At 44.5% G+C, this 19,182-nt stretch overlaps 3 protein-coding genes across 7 annotated transcripts in view; all 3 read right to left on the bottom strand.

The window, feature by feature from the left end:
• LOC139159876 (zinc finger protein 850-like) overlaps positions 1-10,918 on the bottom strand; it is a 47,250-nt gene extending 36,332 nt beyond the window's left edge. Inside the window, exon 1 of the mRNA XM_070737300.1 lies at positions 10,847-10,918. The gene's annotated coding sequence lies outside the window, so the exon portion shown is untranslated. The remainder of the gene's footprint in view (positions 1-10,846) is intronic.
• Positions 1-19,182, bottom strand: part of LOC139159879 (zinc finger protein 84-like) — a 39,049-nt gene that overhangs the window by 6,085 nt on the left and 13,782 nt on the right. The window contains exons 1-2 of one of the 5 annotated variants that reach the window (XM_070737314.1): positions 11,827-11,953; positions 7,709-7,781 (exon numbers count right to left, since the gene is read on the bottom strand). The exons of 1 other annotated variant lie outside the window; for it this stretch is intronic. The gene's annotated coding sequence lies outside the window, so the exon portion shown is untranslated. Of the gene's footprint in view, positions 1-2,290; positions 3,456-7,708; positions 7,782-10,846; positions 10,926-11,826; positions 11,954-19,182 lie in introns of those variants that run through there. 3 more of the 5 variants (XM_070737313.1, XM_070737315.1, XM_070737316.1) reach the window with 3 other exon arrangements.
• The window catches only part of LOC139159241 (uncharacterized), an 89,251-nt gene continuing 83,752 nt past the window's right edge, over positions 13,684-19,182 (bottom strand). Inside the window, exon 16 of the mRNA XM_070736588.1 lies at positions 13,684-16,296. Coding sequence (XP_070592689.1) covers positions 14,470-16,296 — 1,827 coding nt within the window. The 3' untranslated portion in view covers positions 13,684-14,469. The remainder of the gene's footprint in view (positions 16,297-19,182) is intronic.

Genomic DNA, 19,182 nt, shown 5'->3' with positions numbered 1-19,182 from the left:
GAGAAGAAGCTGTCAACTATAGACCAGGTATCTTGACATCAGTTGTAGTTAAAATGATGGAGATTTTACTCAAAAAGAAGATAAATTAACACCTAAAAACAATAACTTATTGGACCCAAACCAGCATGGCTTTACTGAGGGCAAATCATGTCAGACTAATCTCATTGGTTTCTTTGACTATGTCACAAAGGTGTTGGATGAAGGTGGCCCATGGATATTGCCTACCTGGACTTCAGCAAAGCCTTTGATACGGTTCCACATAAATAGATACATTAGTGAAGAGTGAACTTAATCTCTGATAGTTCAGTGGATTTGCAGCTGGCTGAAGCTGCAAATGTTTGTGAGTGACATAGGGGAAGGGTTGGTAGGGAAGTTTTGCCCATTTGCCGATGACTCTACAGTGTGCAATAGGGTTGATATTCTTGGAGGCATCTGCAATATGGCAAATGATTTAGCTTTAGTAAATAAGTGGTCAAAGCAATGGAAACTGCAGTTTAATGTTTCCAAATGTAAAATAATGCACTTGGGGAAAAGGAATCCTCAATCTGAGTATTGTATTGGCACTTCTGTGCTAGCAAAAAGTTCAGAAGAACCGTTGTACATACCTGAACGGTCTTCTCGATGCACTGGAAGGAGAGTCCAACATGGGTAATTCACCAATCTTATTGGTAGAGACTGAGTTAATTTAAATATTTAAATATGAGGTAGTCACCGCCCCTTAGCAGCCCCCAATACCTCAGTTTTAAAAACGAAGCCAGTTTAAGGAAAACCTGTTTATTGAACAATAACCATATAACCTCAGAACTGTTTAACTTGCCTCCCAAACTCCGGCGACCTGGCGAAACAACCATGCCGGGTGGGTTTGGACTCTCCTTCCAGTGCATCGAGAAGACCGTTCAGGTATGTACAACGGTTCTTCTCCACTGCATCTGGAAGGAGAGTCCAACATGGGATATGCCAAAGATTACTGCCCATGGGAGGGAAAAGGCTGAGCTACGGTCGCAGGAGTTGAACACACTTGCTGCAAAACCCGTCTCCCAAACGAAGCTTCCGCCGAAGCTATTGAGTCCAGTTTGTAATGGCGTATAAAGGTGGTAGGAGACGCCCACGTAGCCGCCCTGCAAATGTCCTCTATGGACGCCTGAGTACTCCAAGCCACCGAAGTGGCTGCACTTCTAGTGGAATGCGCTGTCACCCCGGTCGGTGGTACCTGTGACCGGGCTTTGTAAGATTCCTCAATACAGTCTTTAAGCCAGCGACTGATGGATTTAGCTGACACTGCCAGACCCATTGATCGCTGACCAAAGGACACAAACAGCCGCTCAGATTTCCTGAAATGTCCAGTCCGTCTGATGTAGATTTTCAAGGCCCTCCGAACATCCACCTTGTGCCATCTCAGCTCGAGAGGGTGCTGTCCATGTGTGCAAAAGTCTGGCAACACTAACTCTTGAGCCCTATGAAACCCAGAATTGACCTTGGGGATAAATGTAGGGTCTAACCTCAAAACCACCCGATCAGGGTGGAATACACATAAATCTGCCCGCGTAGACAGGGCTGACAACTCCGACACTCTGCGTGCCGACGTAATTGCCACTAAAAAGGCAGTCTTTAAGGAGAGCAATCGTAGTGGAATCGTCCTCATCGGCTCGAAAGGAGGGGCTGTCAACGCCTTGAGTACCAGGGAAAGGTCCCATGTCGGGAACCTATGCACTGGAGGCGCATGGATGTTAATCGCGCCCTTAATAAAATCCCTAATCCAAGGATCCTGTGCTAGGGAGCGAGCGTGGGGTACCCGGATAATGGTTGCCAGAGCAGCTAAATGCCTTCTCAAGGTATTCGGGGCTAACCCTTTCTCTACCCCTGACTGTAGGAATCGTAAGATTGACACCACCGAAGCCTCCCCCGGATTAAGGTGGTGATCCGAACAAAACTTACAGAAAGCCGCCCAAGTGGCCTGGTAGAGTCTTACCGTTGACGGGCGACGTGCTGCCTGAATGGTGGAAATAACCTCGTCTGGCAAGGCTTGCTGTCTCAGACCCGCCCTTTCAAGTGCCAGGCGGTCAGTTTGAACCACTGAGGTTCCGGATGGCAAACTGACCCCTGAACTAACGCTACCTCGGGATCTGGAATCCTCCACGGGGGAGACACCGACAGGGCTACTAGGTCTGCAAACCAAGGCCGTCTCGGCCAATAGGGAGCTACCATTATTATCTCTGCCCCCTCCCGAATAGTCTTGTCTAAAATCCTTTGAATAAGACACGTCGGGGAAAAGGCATATAGTCCCTAGTACCTTGGACAATGTTGCCAACGGAATTTGCCTTTGTCGACGAAGGCTGGTTACCAATCTCCGCATATTGAGGACCCTCTCTGGTGTTAGCGAGACCGTGTCCTCTGCGGTGTCTATGATGGAGCCGAGGTGTTGGATCGATGTGGTGGGATGAAGATGGCTCTTCTCCACGTTGACCGTGTAGCCGTGCCTCTCCAGAGTTTCCCGTGTTAGCGCCAGATGGTGTTGCGCTTGGACCATAGACTTGGACATAACGATTATGTCGTCCAAGTATGCCATAACTCTGATGGACTGGGACCTTAGATGTGCTGTCAGAATGTCCATCAGCTTCGTAAATGTACGGGGAGCCGAAGATAGGCCGAACGGCATGGCCCGATACTGGTAGTGGACCCCGTTGAGACAAAACCTGAGGTATCGACGATGTGCTGGCCAAACCGGAACATGCAGGTAAGCCTCTTTGAGGTCGATAGAGGCGAGAAGATCGTTGTGCCGAACAGAGGCCAAGATCGATTGTAGGGAGTGCATGCGAAATCTGCGATACCGAATGAAAGTATTCAGGAGTTTCAGGTTTAGGATAGTCCTGTAGCCCCCTGATGACTTCGGCACTAGGAACACAATGGAATAGAACCCTGTGCCCTTGGCATGCTCGGGCACCATCTCTATCGCTTGGATCTTGAGAAGATGTGTTATCTCCAGTTGCAGATGACGTTGTTTGGTTGGGTCTCGAATTAGCGGACAAGTCACAAATCGGTTTGGCGGGGGCTGCAGAAACTCCAGGCGCAGTCCCTGTGATATGGTTGCTATAGCCCATTTGTCGGTGGAGGTACTTCTCCAAGAGGCACTGAATTTTTGAAGTTTGCCTCCTATGGGCTGAAAGGCAGTCAAGTCATTTTGTTGCGCCTGAAGCCCCTTTGGTTCCCTCTGAATGGACGCCGAGCCTGCTGGAACCCCCTGGGCCTATCCTGAAAGGCCCCACGGTCCCCTCGAAAGGTGGGCTGGCCATACTGGGTCTGTGTATACGGTCTATTGCTCTGCCCCGCAGACAAGGACGAGTCCCACCGAAATGGCTGACGTCGATTGTAGGGATTAGGCCTACGCTCCTGGCGCCGATATGCTCTAGGCAGGGTCTTTCTTTTGTCCTTATCCTCGATGAGGACAGGGTCCAAAGCTTCCCCAAAAAGTTTTTCCTCCTGGTATGGAGATGAGGCCAAGTTCCACTTGGATTTGAGGTCAGCTGGCCAACTACGCAACCAGAGGAGACGCCTAGAAGCCAAAGTCGTTGCCATCCCACGGGCGGAAAATTTAGCTGCGTGGAGGGTGGCATCCGCCGAAAACTCCGCCGCTGCCAGCAGCTTACTTATGTCCTGGCGCAACCTGCCGTCCTCGGGTCCAAGGCGGGATTGCACCTCCTGCAGCCACATAATGGAGGCCCGACTAAAAAAGGAAGCTGCGGTGGCTGCCCGAAACCCCCAGCTGGCCATTTGATGGGATTTTCGCAGCAAAATCTCCGCCTTCCTATCCTCAGGTTTCAAGCTGTCGCCTGTCTCTGAGGGAACCAAGGCCTTTGATATCAAAGTCATTACAGGCTTATCTATGGGAGGAAACTCCAACAGCTTTTCCATGTCCTCATCCAGTGTATAGAATTTCCTTTCTATAACCGAAGGACCCTGTGCTGCTGCAGGGGCTTGCCATGGACGTTTAAGACTTTGTCGAAATATGTCAGATGATGGTACATGCTCAGTTTCTGGCTGGGGTTCCTGAAATAACACAGCAGATGGCTTAGGCCCTTCAGAGGTGTCTGCTGCTTTAGTGGAACCTGGCAAATCCGCCACCTGTTTTGCCTTATGCAACAGTAGTTTGAATAAAGGAGCTTTAAAAAGACCAGCAACTACAGGTTGGTCTGGTGGTGTCTCATCATCAGAAAATTCGTATTCCCTTTCTGTGTCCTCTAAGGGTGAAGGATCCTCCATCCAAGACCCCCCACCCGAGAGGGGCGGTGCAGCCCACAGGTTTTTGGGCTGAGCTGGACGGGGGTGAGGAGTAGCCTGATGCACCCCCCGCTGCCATCCCTTGAGTATATACATCCGATATGAGGCCCTGCAGGGCTGGTGACAGTTGCTGCCAGGTGTCTGGTTGCACCCTAAGCCCAGCTGCAGTGGGCGTGAAGGTGGCTGAAGGAGCACTTCTCACTGAGTGGGCAGCAGACCCTGGCCTCGCTGGTAATCCCGCCAAAGGAGCAGGCCCAAAGGGGACCTGTCTATCAGGTGACCAGTCCCTGTCTGACAAAGTCTCAGATGGTTTCCACCCAGATTGTGGAGCAGGCTGATCCCTGGGCTGTGGTAGCAGCTGTCCCGAAAAGGAAGAGGGGTTCCCTGGTGTCAAAAGGGCTGCCTCTAACTTCTGTTCCAACGCTTTTATCCTCCTTTCTGCCTCCTTGAGGGAGGAGGAAGAAGCCTGGGTCTTAGACTTTTCCTTAGGCTTTGACTTGCCTTTATCCACAGGCACTACAGATGGGGACGCCTTGTCAGGGGTTTTATCAGCCATATTACTTACAAGTCACACTGTTGATATTTATGCAACGAAAGACTGCAGACACGTTGAGAATAAATGCCACTCGGTAACACGATCTCAACAAAATGGCGCTAGGCACCTCAGAAGTACACGCCTGCGCAGTTAATTTGTTGGTCGCGCCCTGTTGCTAGGGCGGAGAGCAACTGTCACCCGCTTCAGGAATGGCGGGCGCGGGAATTAGTTGATCAAAATGGCAGCCGCCGCGATCCCAATCGCCGTATATCCCCCTCAGGAAAACATTTCCTAGTGAGGAGGTCAGCCCTGCAACCTTGCAGCCAGGTCCAAATGAGCCGATCTGAGCCTCGGAGGAATCGGCGGCTCCCGCGGCTTCTCCGGCGGCGGCGGCGGCGGCGCTTTATTATTTAGCGCCGAACAGCTGAGAGGCGCTGGCCCTGAGCCAGGTCTTTCCTCATTATACAAACGGCGGCAATTTCCAAGCCTCCCAGTGAGGGGGGCTGACCCCCTCACCTTCGGCTGTCAGCCGGGTTTGGCCGCTGAGGCCAGTGACCCCAGGCTGAGTCGCTCCTTGATTGGTATAGTACCCGCTGAGGGAAGGGAAACCCAAGGAGAAGAATGGTGGGGGTGGTGCCCGCGGAGGGCAGAGACCCCGTCCGGATCCTCTCTTCATTCCAGCCAGTCCTGTAGAAAGAGAGAAATGAACAAAGAGAGAAAGAAAATCATTATTAAAACAGTGATATTACATTAAACACTTTTATTACACAGAAGAAAACTCAACAGTCTCTACACTTAGACTGAGTTTTTAAAACTGAGGTATTGGGGGCTGCTAAGGGGCGGTGACTACCTCATATTTAAATATTTAAATTAACTCAGTCTCTACCAATAAGATTGGTGAATTACCCATGTTGGACTCTCCTTCCAGATGCAGTGGAGAAGAGAAGGATTTAGGGGTAGTGATTTCTGACAGTCTCAAAATGGTTGAACAGTGCGGTCACGTGGTAGGGAAAGCAAGTAGAATGCTTGACTGCATAGCTAGAGATATAACAAGCAGGAAGAGGGAGATTGTGATCCCGCTTTATAGAGTGCTGGTGAGACCACATTTGGAATACTGTGTTTTGGAACCTCATCTACAAAAAGATATTGACAAAACTGAACAGGTCCAAAGACGGGCTACAAAAATGGTGGAGGGTCTTAAGCATAAAACCTATCAGGAAAGACTTAGTGAACTCAATCTGTATAGAGAGGAGGCACAATCTGAGGTTAGTTGGGGGAAAGATCAGAAGCAATATGAGAAAATATTTTATGAAAGAGTAGTAGATGCTTGGAAATAAATTCAAGCAGACATGGTTGGTAAATCCACAGCAACTGAATTTAAACATGCCTGGGATAAACATCCATCCATCCTAAGATAAAATACAGGAAATAGTATAAGAGCAGACTATATGGACCATGATGTCTTTTTCTGCCGTCAATCTTCTAGGTTTCTATGTTGCTGTGATTATCATCAAATGTATTTTGAACTGCTGGATATATAATTGGAGATATCGTGCTTCCCCGAAGATAAGACAGGCGCCCGTCTCATGGTGTGATGCAATTTGGGGGTTCCAGGGCGGGCGGGGTGGAGCAGGGTGGGGGCAGGTCACCCATCCTACATGGGACATGGAGTTCCGTCGCATGCTTGATGTTGTATCCACTGACCCCCGTCCGGCGGTAGGAGAAAGAAACTCTTGAGCGCTGCCTGAGGAAGAGCTGACAGCCAAACTCCCAGCAGAGCTCAGTGGCAGAAGCAGCCGGCTATGCACTTCCTGGTTCACCTCTCTGGCGCGTGTCCCCCTCTCTCTCTGTAGTGAGGAGGGGGGAGGAGGGCACGAGAGAAAAGCACCAGCAGGAACCTTTTGACTAAATGCAATAAATCTTTCCCCTTTCGTTCCAAGAGTCTCATGAACACTCATTTCTGGCCGGATTTTGAAGGGAGAAAGATCTCCTGTGTGTGGGAAGCATGTTTGGAAAAGACAAGGAAGTTTGGCTGTCAGCTCGGAGTATTTCCCCTCCCGCTTTGCTCAGGAGCCAGAGGCGGAGGAGGATCCGTGTCCTTCAGGGCCTCCCAATGCACCACCCTCGCCTGCATCCCCCCCCCCCCCGTCTGAAGGGAGGGAGGTGGAGGGTGAAGAGTCCCAAGCCAGGGAGTGAACAGGAGGCCACCCTCACTTACTGGACTGGCTCAGATGGTGATTGTGCCCATACTGGTACATCTGCCCAAATCCCAGTGACTCTGAGTGGTTTCCAACATTAAAAACTGCAACACAAAACGATGCCTCAGCAATGCTACCAACAACACACTCAGGTCAACTACTTGATCGGTTCCATCCCTATTCAAGGTCTCTAGACAAGCTGACAAAATCATGTCTTAAGGGCCTTCTGGAAAAGCAACAAGGTGAGGGGGAATTGTATTCCTGGGGCGATGATGTTCCATAAAGAAGGGGCCACCACTGGGAAGGTCCTTTTTGGGGGATGCATGGAAACATAGAAGATTGATGGCAAAAAAAGACCTCATGGTCCATCTAGTCTGCCCTTATAATATTTTCTGTATTTTATCTTAGGATGGATCTATGTTTATCCGAGGCATGTTTCAATTCAGTTCCTGTGGATTTACCAACCACATCTGCTGGAAGTTTGTTCCAAGCATCTACTACTCTTTCAGTAAAATAATATTTTCTCACATTGCTTCTGATCTTTCCCCCTTGTTTTTGTGTTCAATTTCCTATTAAATACACTTCTCTTTTGAACCTTATTTACCGCTAACCTGGACAGATTTATTAAAAAACAAAAGTTAGATGAAGCTGACACTACTGAGCCTGATGTTCTTTAGATTGAAATAAATTGGGGGCTCACCTTGGAGGGACATAAACAGTACCAGTACACGGTACAGGTTCCGCCAGAAATCTGAAGACACCAAAGGGTTCCCCTGGAGAAAAAAGGTTGATAAACACGGCAGTGAGTGAACAGGAGGCATTTCAATTTGACGTAGGCAGAGCCCAGATGAGCGCAGGGCTTGAGAAGCAGACGTCGCTGTCGCTGTCGCTGTCCCTCCCTCCCTCCCTCCCTCCCTTGCTGGACTGGCTCAGCTGCTCTGGGCTGCCTTCAGCAGTCTTTTGAAACATGCTCCTATTGGCGATGAAGGAATCAATGCTTCCCTCCTGTTCTTCACAGGCAGGAGCGTGTTTCAAACTCACATAGTCAGAGTCCAGAGGAGCTTAACACGTCCTGCGGTGTGTGTGTGTGTGTGTGTTTGTGCAGTTGTCTCTCGCTTGCCCTTGCTCTCCCAGCCAAATGTTCCTGCTGGAGAAAGACCGGCTCCAGGCATGTCTCCCCTCTTTCCCCAGAAAGTATTGGGGGGGCTTATTATGCATGACTTGAAAAGTCCTGTTGGGCTTATTTTCTGGACATGTCTTATTTTCAGGGCCATTGACCCTCAGAGTGGAAAAAACTCCTATGGTAGGAATGGGTGGGTGGATGCGGGGGAGAAATAGTGTTGAAAGCAGGAAGTGGCCTAAACCCAATTACCAGGGATAATTCTCTCTAATGGTTAAATTGACAGAGATGTCTATTCCTAGAATGACTTCTAGGAAGAAGAGTTTTAAAATGGGTTTAGGTCACTTCCTGCTTTAACACTATTTCTCCCCCGCATCCACCCACCCCTTTCTACCATAGGAGTTTTATTTATTTTATTTTTATTGATTGATTTTGTCCAATACACAATGAGGGTTTTAGTGGGTATACCCATAGTAAAATACATGATGAAGGCTACAGAGGATGTACTCATAGTAAATTATATCTAAGAAAGAACAGAAGAGAAGATATAGGAATAGAACGAATCAATGAAAGAATAAAAGAAGAGATATAGGAATAGAAGAAAAATATAGGAGATATAGGAGAGCAATAGGACAGTGGACGGAAGGCACTCTAGTGCACCTGTACTCGCCCTTACTGACCTCTTAGGAATCTGGATAGGTCAATCGTGGATAATCTAAGGGTAAAGTGTTGGGGGTTTGGGGATGACACTATGGAATCCAGTAATGAGTTCCACGCTTCGACAACTCGGTTACTGAAGTCATATTTTTTACAATCAAGTTTGGAGCGGTTAATATTAAGTTAAATCTGTTGTGTGGTCTTGTGTTGTTGTGGTTGAAGCTGAAGTAGTCGCCGACAGGCAGGACGTTGCAGCATATGATCTTGTGGGCAATACTTAGATCTTGTTTAAGGCGTCTTAGTTCTAGGCTTTCTAGGCCCACGATTGAAAGTCTAGTTTCGTAGTGTATTCTGTTTCGAGTGGAGGAGTGAAGGGCTCTTTTGGTGAAGTATCTTTGGACATTTTCAAGGGTGTTAATGTCTGAGATGCGATATGGGTTCCATACAGATGAGCTATGTTCGAGGATGGGTCTGGCGAAAGATTGAACAGTTCTTCTGAACAGTTTTTGGTAATCTGTGAAAATTTGCCATGCATATAGTGTTCTTAGTCTGACTGTATAAATGTGAAAATGCAAAATCGTCTATTTCTATAGTAGAAATGCATAATTTTCGTTGCCGAGGTCACAAAAGCGAAGTTTATGATGAATGTAAGCAATTTTTAATTTGTTTTAGACATAAGCAATTGGAATATAACATTTAAAAGCTGGGAACAAAATTTGTGTTACATAGCGTTATCATTCACTTCATAAAACAAACTAAAAAACACTCGTTGGTCAGGGGGAAAGGTCTAATGACCCCAGGCCTGGTGAAAAAGATGAGTCTTTAAACTTTTTCGGAGGCAATCAGGGTGGGGGCAGTGCGAACCTCCTTCCTCCTATTTTTTGTCCTCTGAGTCTACCACCTCTAATATTCAACTTTCTTCCTAATTAATCGCTAAAACGTGACTTCCAAAAATAGTCATTATCTCTTATGCCTCTTGATTTTAGGCCCTCTCAATTGGTATCTTTACTCATAATTTTTTAGTTCTATCATTTCTAGATACCCTACATTTTTAATTTCTTCTCCCCTTTCATCTCTCCCTTCCAACATTTAACTTTTTAAAATTTTAACTCATTCTCTATATTTAAATAAATACAATTCTTGCCATTACTATTCCATCTATTGGTTAATAACATTTTAAATTGCCCATAACAAAACGTCCAACTGATAAATTAAATAAGCTTATATAAACAACTTTAAGAATATTGATTATAAAGATCTTATATTATTCCAAAAATATCAATAATCATCTGAATTCTTTCAATATTAAAACAGGTTCATGGGTTATACAAATCTTATATAAAACAAATGTTATAAAAAGTGGTAATAATTGTCCAAATTATATATCCTTCCAACAATTGACCTACTATAGTCTAATATATTTCCCTTTTTTTCTTTATTCTTTTTTTCTATTATTTTTTAATAAAATAATTCTAAAAAAATTATGACATTGTCAATCGCTCATTCTTTTAATCTTTCAAATATTTCCCTTCCAATCCAACTGTCATGATCTTTCCTTTTTCTTTCTTTTATTTTACCACCAATAACTTCCCCAATTCATTTTCCTTTTTTTTGGAATGTATTATTTGTACTACACTGTAGGTATATTCTCAATCCCTTCTAGTCTCTTCTCACTATTATCCCCTCATTTTTAATTGCATTTTTCTTGTCACTCTCAATCCCAGTGTAATCATTATAAATACCAATATAATTGTCAAGCGGTCTTTTATTATCAAGTTGCTTTTCATAATATTCCAGCTTTTTTCCTGTGTTTTTTTCCATCTCTAAAGTCCAGAAGACAATTTTTAAAATCTTCATGACTGTATTTTAACATCCCAGAAAATTGAAGCCACCAGTTTCACTGCGTGCAGCACCAGTGGGATTAAAATTGGGCAGGGAAAGAACCTGCAGCACCAGCAGCTGACGCGCTTCAACCCGGTTGCTTCTCTGCTTCCAGGCCGTGGAGGGAACCAAACAGCCCGACTTGCTCCCGGACTCTCCCCCCATCTGCCCTCAACTCACCTTCCAGCTGATGCTTCGATCCTCGGAAGAGCAAAAAAGCTGCTCTGCATCCCACCTCTCTCCCATGAGTCTTCCGGATGACGAAGTTCTGTGTTTCTCCTCTCATCTGATCTTTTCTAGCAATTCGATACTCGATGGTTTTAACTCCTCTATCAGGCATGTTTCAGGCACATATGTTGCCTATCTGACTGCCATCTCCTGGTAGCGGCAGAAAAACACTCTTGTCCCGTCTCTAAGATGTTTGCAAGATGTTTTCACTGTATAAATGCTGTCAAATCTTTTTCACTTTGCAAATGAGCCTAGTGAAATAGTCAAATGTGTTGCTTTTGGAGCCATTTACATTGAGTTTCAATCTATTGTGTGCTTGTGTGTTGTTGCATATGAAGCTGAGGTATTAATTTACAAACTTGACTGTAAAAAATATGACTCCAGTAATAGTAAAATATATGACTTCAGTAACCGAGTTGTTGAAGCGTGGAACTCATTACCGGACTCCATAGTGTCATCCCCAAACCCCCAACACTTTACCCTTAGATTATCCACAACTGACCTATCCAGATTCCTAAGAGGTCAGTAAGGGACTAGGGTGTCTTCTGTCCGCTGTCCTATTGCTCTCCTATATCTCGTATACCTTTCTTCTATTCCTATATCTCTTCTTCTATTCTTTCGTTGATACGTTCTATTACTATATCTTCTTTTCTATTCTTTCATAGAAATATTTTACTATAAGTATCTCCTCTATAACCTTCACCATATATTTTACTATGTATTTTACTATGTATTTTAAAACTCTCATTGTCTATTGGACAAAATAAAATAAAATAAATAAATAAATACATACATACATACATACATACATACATACATACATACATACATAAATAAGGTAGAACAATGTGGCCGATGATTTTATGAATTACATTAAGGAAATATTCCAGGCTAACAAAAACAACAAAAACTACAACAGAGATGGAAGGGACCTTGGAGATCTTCTAGTCCAGTGATGGGCAACCTTTTGAGCTTGGTGTGTCAAAATTCGCCAAAAAACCCAGCATAACTCGGGTGGTGTGTCACCTTGAGAAAAAAACCATAATTTTGTGCTAAAAGTGTCTGGTAACCGATTCCAGGCACTCCAAATTTCCTGTTCATAGTGGCACTCCCTCTTGATTCTCCAAGCGTCACCTTTCTAGATTCTCAAGCTTTGACCTCAAGTCAACAAACAAGCTTCGCCGAGTCTTACTTTCACTTTGCAGAATAGTCCCCGGACTCTTTTTTTTAAAAAAACTCCTGCAGGAGAGGGCGGGGCGCCCTTGCCCCAAAGACTCACTGAAACGGCGAATTCTCATGTGAATTGCAGGTTATTTCCAGAAGCCTGGGACAGATATCCTTGTAAAGGTTTGACAGAAAAAGCAAGCAAAGAGCAAACTTCAAAAGAAGGGAAAAGACAGGAGGGAAGGAGGAGGCGAAAGGAGGAAGGGAGGGAAGAAGGAAGGAAGGAAGGGGAGAGAGAGAAAGGGGCTCCTTGGAAGGAACAGGTTTCGTTCTAATGGAAAGAATCGGCTCACCCAATGAAAGGGAACGTGAAGCGACGATATTTCTTCATCTGGAAAAATGGACACCTGACTTCCTTAATGGCCGCGTGTCACTGAAAATGGCTACGTGTGTCAGAGCTGACACGCGTGTCATAGGTTCGCCATCACTGTTCTAGTCCAATCTCTCTGCTTAGGCAGGAAACCCTACACTACTTCAGACAAACGGTTATCCAACATCTTTTTAAAAACTTCCAGTGTTGGAACGTTCACAACTTCAGGAAGCAATATGTTCCACTGATTCATTGTTCTGTCAGGAAATTTCTTAGTTCTAAGGTACTTCTCTCCTTGTTTAGTTTGTACCCATTGCTTCTTGTTCTACCCTCAGGTGCTTTGGAGAATAGATTGACTCCCTTTTCTTTGTGGCAACTCCTGAGATATTGGAACACTGCTATCATGTCTCCCCTGTTCCTTCTTTTCATTAAACTAGACATACCTAGTTCCTGCAACCGTTCTTCATGTTTTAGTCTCCAGTCCCCTAATCATTTTTTTTGCTCTTCTCTGAACTTTTTCTAGAGTCTTAACATCCTTTTTCCATCATGATGACCAAAGCTAAATGCTGTATTCTAAGTGTGGACTTACCAAGGCATTATAAATTGGTATTAACACTTCATGTGATCTTGATTCTATCCCTCTGTTAATGTAGGGTAGAACAGTTTTGGCTTTTTTGGCAGCTGCTGCACACAGCTGGCTCATATTTAAATGGTTGTCCACTAGGGCTCCAAGATCCCTGTTACTACTGTTGAGCAATGTACCACATATACTGTACTTGTGAATATTTTTTTCTTGCCTAAATGTAGAACCTTACGTTTTTCACCATTGTATTTCATTTTATTTGACAGCACCCAATGTTCAAGTTTGTCAATATACTTCTGTATTTTGTACCTATCTTCTAGATTCCTACCACTTTGGTGTCATCTGCAAATTTGTCCCCTTGTCCAAGTCATTGATGAAGATGTTGAAGAGTACTGGGCCTAAAACAGAGCCTTGGGGTATTCCAGTGCATACATCGCTCCATGTAGATGCAGGTAAAAGTTTAATTTTTAAAAAAATGCCAAAAAACCAGGAAAATGGTTAGCCTATAACTTGAAAAAGAAGAGTTTGATAATTAGAAGATGAGAAAGGATGTATACATTTTCAAAACAAGATTAAAAAATAATTGAAAATGTAATGAAAAATTATATGATAAAGAAAACTTTCAGAGTAAAAGATAATTTGGGAACAGCTAAATTAACAAAAGTGCATGAGAATATTTAAAATATGTTTAATGAAAAAATAACAATGATGGGGTTGATGGAGGTGGTAAAAACACAGAAAAAATAACAAGATCCAAGAACCAGATAGATTACCAGCAGAGATTTAAAAATTGTTACAAGACATATTAAACCTGTCCATGTTATGCAAGTGAGGCCATTTTCCACTTTCCTTTTCTCTCCACCTATAAATTTAATCCTGAGAAATGTGAGAGTAAACTAAATCAGGCCAAAATTCCAACAATCAATTTCTCACCTACACTTTCAAAGAGAGATCACAAATGAAATTCAAGACTTCTCTAAACTCTTGAAATGTTGCCTCCTGTGAATTTCCTTGTGTGTAATAAGGGATGATTTATGCTGGAAGTAATGTCCTCAGATTGGACATTTCAAAGATTTCTCCATGGTGTGAGTCTGCTGGTGTCTCACCAGACTGCAATTATAACTAAAACCTTTCCCACAAAAAGGACATTCAAATGGTTTCTCTCGTGTGAATCCTTTGGGATACCACCAGGTTGCAATTCTGACTGAAAGCTTTCCCACAGATAGGAAATTCATTATTTTTCATTCCTCCCCCCAAACATTAAATTTATACATACACTACATCAACATGTTACAAACTTGTACATTTTTCCAATATATGATAAACAAATATCCTAAATTTGCACTGTTACTTTTATCCCCCATCTGTTTCCTTCTATATTTCATGTTACTAGCCTCCCTCTATCTCATTCGCTTCCCTCCACCTTTTCTCCCTCTCTCCCTCTTCCCTTCTTCCCTCCTACCTCGCTCTCTGTCCTGTGTGAGACTTCTGGTGTTTCACCAGGTTGGAATTATCACTAAAACCTTTCCCACAGTCGGGACATTCAAAGGGTTTCTCTCCTGTGTGAGTCCTCTGGTGTGTCACCAGGTGGGAACTCGAAAGAAAACTTTTCCCAGAGTCAGGACATTCAAAGGGTTTCTCTCCTGTGTGAGACTTCTGGTGTCTCACCAGGTTGGAACTCTGACTAAAACTTTCCCCACAGTCAGGACATTCAAAGGGTTTCTCTCCTGTGTGTGTCCTCTGGTGTCTCAACAGGCTGGAATTATCACTAAAACCTTTCCCACAGTCGGGACATTCAAAGGGTTTCTCTCCTGTATGAGTCCTCTGGTGTGTCACCAGGTTGGAACTCTGACTAAAACTTTTCCCACAGTCAGGACATTCAAAGGGTTTCTCTCCTGTGTGAGTCCTCTGGTGTGTCACAAGGTGGGAACTATCACTAAAACCTTCCCCACAATCACGACATTCAAAGGGTTTCTCTCCGGTGTGAGTCCTCTGGTGTGTCACCATGTGGGAACTCGAAAGAAAACTTTTCCCACAGTCAGGACATTCAAAGGGTTTCTCTCCTGTGTGTGTCCTCTGGTGTCTCAACAGGATGGAATTAACACTAAAACCTTTCCCACAGTCGGGACATTCAAAGGGTTTCTCTCCTGTGTGAGTCCTCTGGTGTGTCACAAGGCTGGAATTATCACTAAAACCTTTCCCACAGTCAGGGCATTTAAAGGGTTTCTCTCCTGTGTGAGTCCTCTGGTGTCTCAACAGGCTGGAATTATCACTAAAACCTTTCCCACAGTTGGGACATTCAAAGGGTTTCTCTCCTGTATGAGTCCTCTGGTGTGTCACCAGGTTGGAACTCTGACTAAAACTTTTCCCACAGTCAGGACATTCAAAGGGTTTCTCTCCTGTGTGAGTCCTCTGGTGTGTCACAAGGTGGGAACTATCACTAAAACCTTTCCCACAGTCGGGACATTCAAAGGGTTTCTCTCCTGTGTGAGTCCTCTGGTGTGTCACCAGGTTGGAACTCTGACTAAAACTTTTCCCACAGTCAGGACATTCAAAGGGTTTCTCTCCTGTGTGAGTCCTCTGGTGTGTCACCAGGTGGGAACTCGAACGAAAACTTTTCCCACAGTCAGGACATTCAAAGCGTTTCTCTCCTGTGTGAGTCCTCTGGTGTGTCACCATGTGGGAACTCGAAAGAAAACTTTTGCCACAGTCAGGACATTCAAAGGGTTTCTCTCCTGTGTGTGTCCTCTGGTGTCTCAACAGGCTGGAATTATCACTAAAACCTTTCCCACAGTTGGGACATTCAAAGGGTTTCTCTCCTGTGTGAGTCCTCTGGTGTGTCACCAGGTTGGAACTCTGACTAAAACTTTTCCCACAGTCAGGACATTCAAAGGGTTTCTCTCCTGTGTGAGTCCTCTGGTGTGTCACAAGGTGGGAACTATCACTAAAACCTTTCCCACAGTCAGGACATTCAAAGGGTTTCTCTCCTGTGTGAGTCCTCTGGTGTCTCACCTGGCTGGAACTATCACTAAAACCTTCCCCACAATCACGACATTCAAAGGGTTTCTCTCCGGTGTGAGTCCTCTGGTGTGTCACAAGGCTGCAATTAACACTAAAACCTTTCCCACAGTCGGGACATTCAAAGGGTTTCTCTCCTGTGTGTGTCCTCTGGTGTGTCACCAGGTTGGAACTCCGACTAAAACCTTTCCCACAGTCATGGCATTCAAAGGGTTTCTCTCCTGTTTGAGTCCTCTGGTGTTTCATGACTGAAATTGTGACTGAATTTTTTTACACAGTCTGCACATTCAAATGTTTTCTCTTTTTTGCGAGTCTTGGGTTTGACTGGAATTCTCTTTGAAACTTTCCTCACAGAAAGGATATTCAAATTGTGTTATTCCTGTGTCTGTATCCTTTAGTGTGTCATGACCTGAGAATTTCTAATGAAATGTTCACACAATCTGCACAGTCATATGTTTCCTCCCTCATGTGCCATGCTCCCTAAAGATGTAACACATTGGGGTTCTTTTGTGGCTTCCCTCTTGTGTAGTTGGTTCCAAGAATCACAAGGGAAATGTTCTGACCAATTTTTGCAAGACTGAGATAGTGTGCATAGCTCTTCTCCTCTCTAGCTCCTCAATGTATAAACAGCTGTGATTTGCAACCTCTTGTTTTTCCACAAAAAAGCTGCAATTTTTCCAAAGCTGAGTTCATCCAAAATATGGACAATGACTTGTTTAGTGGTGCTTTCATTCAAGCCATTTTCTTCCACATAGGGAGAGGCCTGCATTCCTGTCTGCTCTACATGGCTTTACTGTTGACCTTTTCATCTCAAATGACTTCCTGATATTTCCCTTTTTTGCTAATGGAGGAAAAAACCATGTAACGTATCCTTGAGTTCTGCATAATCTGCTTATTCGAGCTCCAAATCTTTCTTGATTTTCTCTCTCTTGTCTAACAGCTTCTGGAAGGAGGAGAATTGTATGGTTTTCCAAAAGAAATGGAAAATATTTTCATTTTTTGCTTGATTTTCTTCCCTTTTCAATGTGGCTTTTTATTTCAATTGTCCTGAGTGATCTTATTGCCATCCTCTTTGTCTGTAAGATTCAAAGAAAAATAGAACTTTAATTGTTTATAAAATAATTAGAGATGATGGTAAAAAAGAATAAAAGTATATATTATAGTGAAAAGTCAAACATGCCCCAGTACTAATCACTTAAATTATTTATGATTCATAGAAGACTACCGAGATCCATGTTCAAATATCCAGTCAAATTCAGTTGTTTAATTGGGTCAATCAAGCATTCTTAGCAATGCAAAGGACTAGCAATTGCTTCCAGCTGTGAGGATTCAGCTCCACTGATCTTAGAGGCATAGGTCTTAGAAGAACTTGGACAATTAAAGATAAATAAGGCAATGGGTCCAGATGGCAACCACCCCAGAGTTCCTAAACAACTTAGACCTGTGACTGCAAGCCCCCTGACTGATTTGTTTAACCAATCCCTTTTAACAGGAGACGTTCCTGATGATTGAAGAATGGCCAATGTTGTGCCTATCCACAAGAAGGGTGGTGGAGAAGAAGCTGATAACTACAGTTGTAGTTAAAATTATGTAGACTTTACTCAAAAAGAGGATAAATTAATACCTAAAAAACAATAACTTATTGGACCCAAACCAGCATGGCTTTACTGAGGGCAAATTATGTCAGACTAATCGCATTGATTTCTTTGACTATGTCACAAAGGTGTTGGATGAAGGTGGCGCTCTGGATGTTGCCTACCTGCCTATCAAAGCCTTTGATACGGTTCCACATAAATAGATACATTAGTGAAGAGTGAACTTAATCTCTGATAGTTCAGTGGATTTGCAGCTGGCTGAAGCTGCAAATGTTAGTGAGTGACATAGGGGAAGGTTTGGTAGGGAAGTTTTGCCCATTTGCCGATGACTCTACAGTGTGCAATAGGGTTGATATTCCTGTAATATGGCAAATGATTTAGCTTTAGTAAATAAGTGGTCAAAGCAATGGAAACTGCAGTTTAATGTTTCCAAATGTAAAATAATGCACTTGGGGAAAAGGAATCCTCAATCTGAGTATTGTATTGGCAGTTTTGTGCTAGCAAAAAGTTCAGAAGAGAAGGATTGAGGGGTACTGATTTCTAACAGTCTCAAAATGGGTGAACAGTGCGGTCACGTGGTAGAGAAAGCAAGTAGAATGCTTGGCTGTATAGCTTGAGGTATAACAAGCAGGAAGAGGGAGATTGTGAGTCCGCTTTATAGAGTGCTGGTGAGACCACATTTGGAATACAGTGATCCCTCGATTTTCGCGATCTCGATCTTCGCGAAACGCTATATCGCGATTTTTCCCACCCGATGACGTCACTCTCTTCCTTTCTCATCTTTCTTTCTCTCTCTCTTTCTCTATCTTGCTTCTTCCTCTCTCACACTCTCTTCCTCCCTCTCTCATCTCTTTCCTTCCTTCTCTCTCTTTCTCTATCTCTCCCCCTCTTGCTCTCGAGCGGCGGGCGGCGGGCGAGCGGCGGGCGGGCATCAGCGAGGAGCCGAAGATCAGGGTTTCCCCTTTGCGTCGGCGGCGGGGAAGACCCAGGGAAGGTTTCTTCCACCGCACAGCAGCTGATCTGCTCGGCAGCGCAGCAGCAGCAAGGAGCCGAAGATCGGGGTTTCCCCTTTGCGTGGGCGGCTCGGAAACCCCGATCTTCGGCTCCTCACTGCTGCTGCGCTGCCGAGCAGATCAGCTGCTGGGCGGCCGAAGAAACCTTCCCTGGGTCTTCCCCGCCGCCCACGCAAACTCCACCATCTGTGCATGCGCGGCCATGGAAAAAGGGCGCGCATGCGCAGATGGTGTTTTTACTTCCGCAACCCTACATCGCGAAAAATCGATTATCGTGAGGGGTCTTGGAACGGAACCCTCGCGATAATCGAGGGATCACTGTATTGTGTTAAGTTCTGGATAGCTCATCTACAAAAAGATATTGACAAAACTGAATGCGTCCAAAGATGGGCTACAAAAATGGTGGAAGCTCTTAAGCATAAAACCTATCAGGAAAGACTTAATGAACTCAATCTGTATAGAGAGGGGGCACAATCTGAGGTTAGTTGGGGGAAACATCAGAAGCAACATGAGAAAATATTATTTTACTGAAAGAGTAGTCGATG

The sequence above is a fragment of the Erythrolamprus reginae genome, chromosome 2, assembly GCF_031021105.1.
Source record: "Erythrolamprus reginae isolate rEryReg1 chromosome 2, rEryReg1.hap1, whole genome shotgun sequence".
NCBI classification, from domain to species: Eukaryota; Metazoa; Chordata; class Lepidosauria; order Squamata; family Dipsadidae; genus Erythrolamprus; species Erythrolamprus reginae.
This window is presented reverse-complemented; position numbering and strand designations above follow the sequence as displayed.